The sequence below is a fragment of the Chrysochloris asiatica genome, unplaced genomic scaffold, assembly GCF_000296735.1.
Source record: "Chrysochloris asiatica unplaced genomic scaffold, ChrAsi1.0 scaffold00465, whole genome shotgun sequence".
NCBI lineage: Eukaryota > Metazoa > Chordata > Mammalia > Afrosoricida > Chrysochloridae > Chrysochloris > Chrysochloris asiatica.
In genome coordinates, this window is record NW_006408983.1 from 443,745 (window position 1) to 448,267 (window position 4,523).

Genomic DNA, 4,523 nt, shown 5'->3' on the forward strand with positions numbered 1-4,523 from the left:
TTCCACGTCCTCTTCTGAATCCAGCTTGTACCTCTGGAAGTTCTCTGTCAATGTATGCTTGCAGCTGTTTCTGTATTACCTTTAGTTAAACTTTACTCACATGGGATATCACAGATATTGTCTGATAATTTCCACATTCCGTTGGGTCACCTCCTTTTGGAATGGGCACAAATATGCATCTCTTTTAATCAGTCAGTCAGATAACTGTCTTCCAGATTTCTTGGCAGAGATGAGTAAGTACCTCCATTGCCGTCTCACTTTCTTGAAAAATTTCTATTTTTATTCCATCAATCCTGGAGCCTTGTTCTTTGCCAAGTCCTTCAATGTACCTTGGACTTCCTCCTTCAGAATCATTGGCTCTTGATCATATGGTACCTCTTTAAAGAGGTGAACATCGACATTTCCTTTTGGTACAGTGACTTTGTGTATTCCTTCCATCTTCTTTTGATGCTTTCTGCATCATTCAATAATTTTCCCAGAGAATTAATTTGCCCAGATAATACTTCAGCAATGAAATTTGAGGCTCGAATTTTTCTTCAGTTCCCCCAGCTTGAGAAATGCTGAGCGTGTTCTTCCTTTTTCGTTTTCTGACTTCAGATCTGCACATTTTGTTGTAATAATTGACTTTGTCTTCTCGAGCTGACCTTTGAAATTTTCTGTTCAGCTCTTGTACCTCCTCATTTCTTCCATTAGCTTTAGCATCTCTATGCTGGACAGCAAGTTGCAGTGTCTCTTTTGACATCCATTTTGATCTTTTTCTTCTTTCTTATTTCTTAATGACTTTTTGCTTTCTTTATGTATGATGTTCTTGATGCCATCCCACAACTCTTCTGGTCTTTGGTCTTTAGTGTTTAATGTATCAAATCTTTTCTTCAGATGCTCTCTAAATTCAGGTGGGATATATTCAAGGTCATATTTTGGCTCTCACAGACTAGTTTCTCTTTAATACCCTAGGTCATACGTTTTAGTAGGGCAGAAACAGGGATAATCTCGTTACCGTAGATTCCCAGGATTGACACAAAGCTTGGTACATGGTAGGGACTTGATAAAATTTTGACTAAAACTAAAATGAATAACTCCATTTTAATGGCTACAGAGGTTCATTTCTTTCTACTTCTCTTCTGACTTTTGCTTCTTCTATTAATGAACTCCCTGAGACATGAAGTATTTAAATTGTAAACAGTATCCACAACTAAAGAATAAATGAGATTTCTAGACCCTGACTTCCAAGAGATGGAAGTAAACGCTCAAAATTTTAATAAAAACAATTTTAGGAACATAAATTTAAAATTATAGGTGGGTAAAACAGATAGTATAATGTAAATTACTACTAATATCTTTAGGAGTCGCAAAGTAAAATAGTAATAGCCATCCGCAAGACAGCAATAGAATATGGTTTCTTTACATTTTAATCTTTTTGTGGGTTTTTGTTTTGTTTTGTTTTGTTTTGCCACATTCCACTCACCTTCTGTAGCAAACTGTTCTAAATGTTTTAGGGTAATTTCTTTGTATTTGGATGTCTCAGCCAGTCGATCATAAATCACAGTGTCCTGGAAAATAAGCAGAAGGTCAAATGCACTTGATGAAGTGCAGTTTAAGGAAGTTGATATTACCAACATTATTAGCAACAACAACAAAAAATCTATAAAAAGACAGCCAATCACTTTTAGCAATGGTGTTAAAGCAGAAAGTATTTTCCAATAATAAAGAGAATATGATTCTAATCCTGTATTTCCCACTTCCTTTGTATTTCCCACTTCCTTTTTTTCGGAAGAAAGCCCTAGTTAATCCAGTATTTAAAGTCTCAAATTTTAGCAACACCACACTAAAGTCCTTCATCCCTTAAGGCTTTGCAGAGCATGGCAGCCTGTTCCTAAGTGCTAGAAGGAAGATAGCTGCAACTATTAAGTAACCTTCTGAAATGTTGGACTGAACAAAGCTAGAGGGTATGTATTCCTTGCTGTGAAATTTCTTTTGTTATTGTTGTTTATAGGTGCCATTGAGTCACTGCCCACTCATAATGCCCCTAGGCAGAACAGAATGAAACAATGCTTAGTCCTCAAATAGCCTCATAGTTGTTACATTTGAGTCCCTGCCACTGAGTAAATCCATCCCCTTTGGGGTCTCTCTTTTTGTAGCTGACCCTCCACTTCACCAAGCATAATGTCCTTTTCCCTCAACTTGTCCCTCCCAATAACAAGTCTGAAGAATGAGAGACCAAGTCTTGCTATCCTGGCTCCTAAGGAGCATTCTGGCTGTTACTTTTTACAAAACAGATTTGTTTGTTATTCTGGCAGTCCATGGTAATTTTAACATTCTTCTACAAAACCGTAATTCAAATGCCATCAATTCTTGTATGGTCTTCCTTTTTTACTGTCCAAGTTTCATATAGGTATGAGGCAATTGAAAAAACCATGACTTGGGGCTGGTGCACAATAGTCCTCAAACTAGTATTTTTGTATTAACACTTTAAAGAGGTCTTGATGTGATACAATGTTTGAATTCTTGACTACTGCTTCTATGAGTGTTTATTGTGGATCACAGTAAAATGAAGTTTTTGACAAATCTAATTCTTTCTCCGCGGGAGAAAGATGAGGCTTTCTACTCCCGTAAAGATTTACACCCTCGGAAACCCTATACAGGGTCGCTATGGGTCGGAACCGACTCGATGGCACATAACAACAACAACAACAATTCTTTCTCCACTTATCATGATATTATTGTCTAGTGGTAAGGATTTTTGTTTTCTTTATATTGACATGCAACCCATACTGAAGGCTGTATTCATCAGTTAATATTTTAAGTCCTCTTCCCTTCCTGGAAGCTAGGTTGTATCATCTGAATATCACAGGTTGCTAATGAGTTTTCCTCTAATCCTGATGTCAGGTTCTCTTTTTGTATCTTCTTGGATTATATGCTCAGCATACAGCGTTGTGAAAGGATACAATTCTGGTGCACACCTTTCCTGATTTTAAACCCTGTTTTTTTCTAACAACTGCCTGTTGATCTATGTACAGATTCCTCACAGGCAAAATTAAACACATGAGAAACTTCATTCTTAGCAATGTTATCCATCGTTTGTCATGGCTCATACAACCAAAGTCTGCATAAAAAAAAAGCAAAAGGAATCATCTTTCTGTTATCTTCCGCTTTCAGCAAAGCTCCATCTGATGTCAGCAATGATATGCCTCATTCCACATCCTCTTCTGAATCTGGCTTGAACTTCTGGTAGTTCCCTGTTGATGTACTGTTGCAATAGTTTTTTTAAATTATCTTAAGAAATTTTACTTGCATGCGATGTTACTGATATTATCTGATAATTTCTGCATTCCATTGGGTCACCACTCTTTGGAATGGGCACAAATGTGAATCTCTTCCAATTCTTGGCACAGATGACTGATTGTTTCCAGTGATGCATGTTTGCTGAAAGATTTCGCTTTGTATTCCTTCAATTTCTGGAAACTTTCCAATTCAATGCAGCTTGGACTTGCTTCATCAGAGCCATTGATTGTTTATCATATTCTACCTCTTGCAATGGTTGAACATACACCAATTTCCTTTTTGTACAGCATTTCTTTGTATTCCTTTCATCTTTTGATGCCTTTTGTATCATTAAATGTTTTGCCCATAGAATCTTTCCATGTTTCAAGTTGATGCTTAAATCTTGTCTTCAGTTCTTTTAACTTAAGAAATATTAAGCGTATTCTACCCTTTTGGTTTTCTAACTCCAGGTCTTTGCACATTTTATTATAACACTTGAGTTGTCTTCTTAAGCTGCCCTTTGAAATTCTGTGTTGAGCTCTTTTACTACCTTATTTATTACTTTAGCTTCGTTACGGTCAAGACAAATTTCAGAGTCCCTCCAACATCCATTTTGCTCTTTTCTTTCTTTTTAATGACTTTTTGCATTCATCCTGTATGATGTTATTTTATGTCATCTCACAACTCTCTGGTCTTTAGTCATTTGTGTCTAACCCATCATATCTGATCTTGAGATGATTTCTAAAATTCAGGAGGGTTATATGCAAAGTCATATTTGGTTCTAGTGAACGTGTTTTAATTTTCTTCGGCTTCAGTCTAAAGTTGCATATGAGCAATTCCATAGTCTGCCCCTGGACTTGTTTTGTCTTATACTGAACTTTCCACTGTCTCTTCCCCAGATGCAGTGAAATTGATTCCTGTGTGTAAGGTCTGTGTGTAAAAAAGTAGGTGCAGTGACAAAAGTCATTAATCTTGCAAAATTCTATCATGTATCCAGTATCATTTCTATCAGCAGGCCATGATTTCCAACTATTGTTCCTTCCTCTTTGTTTCCAACCTTTGCATTCCATTAAACAGAAATTATCAATGCATCTTTATTGCTTATTTGATCAATTTCAGGCAAAAAGTTTGTCAGAATTCTTCAATTTCACCACCACTAACTTTCATGGTTAAGGAGCTCTGGTAGCGTAGTGGTTACGAATCGGGCTGCGAACCTTAAGGTCAGCGGTTCGAAACTACCAGCCGCTCCGCGGGAGAAAGAT

General features: G+C 36.9%; 1 protein-coding gene across 2 annotated transcripts in view; it reads right to left on the reverse strand.

Annotated features, from left to right (window-relative positions):
- Positions 1-4,523, reverse strand: part of ATP8A1 (ATPase, aminophospholipid transporter (APLT), class I, type 8A, member 1) — a 290,919-nt gene that overhangs the window by 174,396 nt on the left and 112,000 nt on the right. For both annotated transcript variants that reach the window (XM_006877299.1, XM_006877300.1), the window contains one exon: positions 1,466-1,550. In XM_006877299.1, the coding sequence (XP_006877361.1) occupies positions 1,466-1,550 (85 nt within the window). The remainder of the gene's footprint in view (positions 1-1,465; positions 1,551-4,523) is intronic.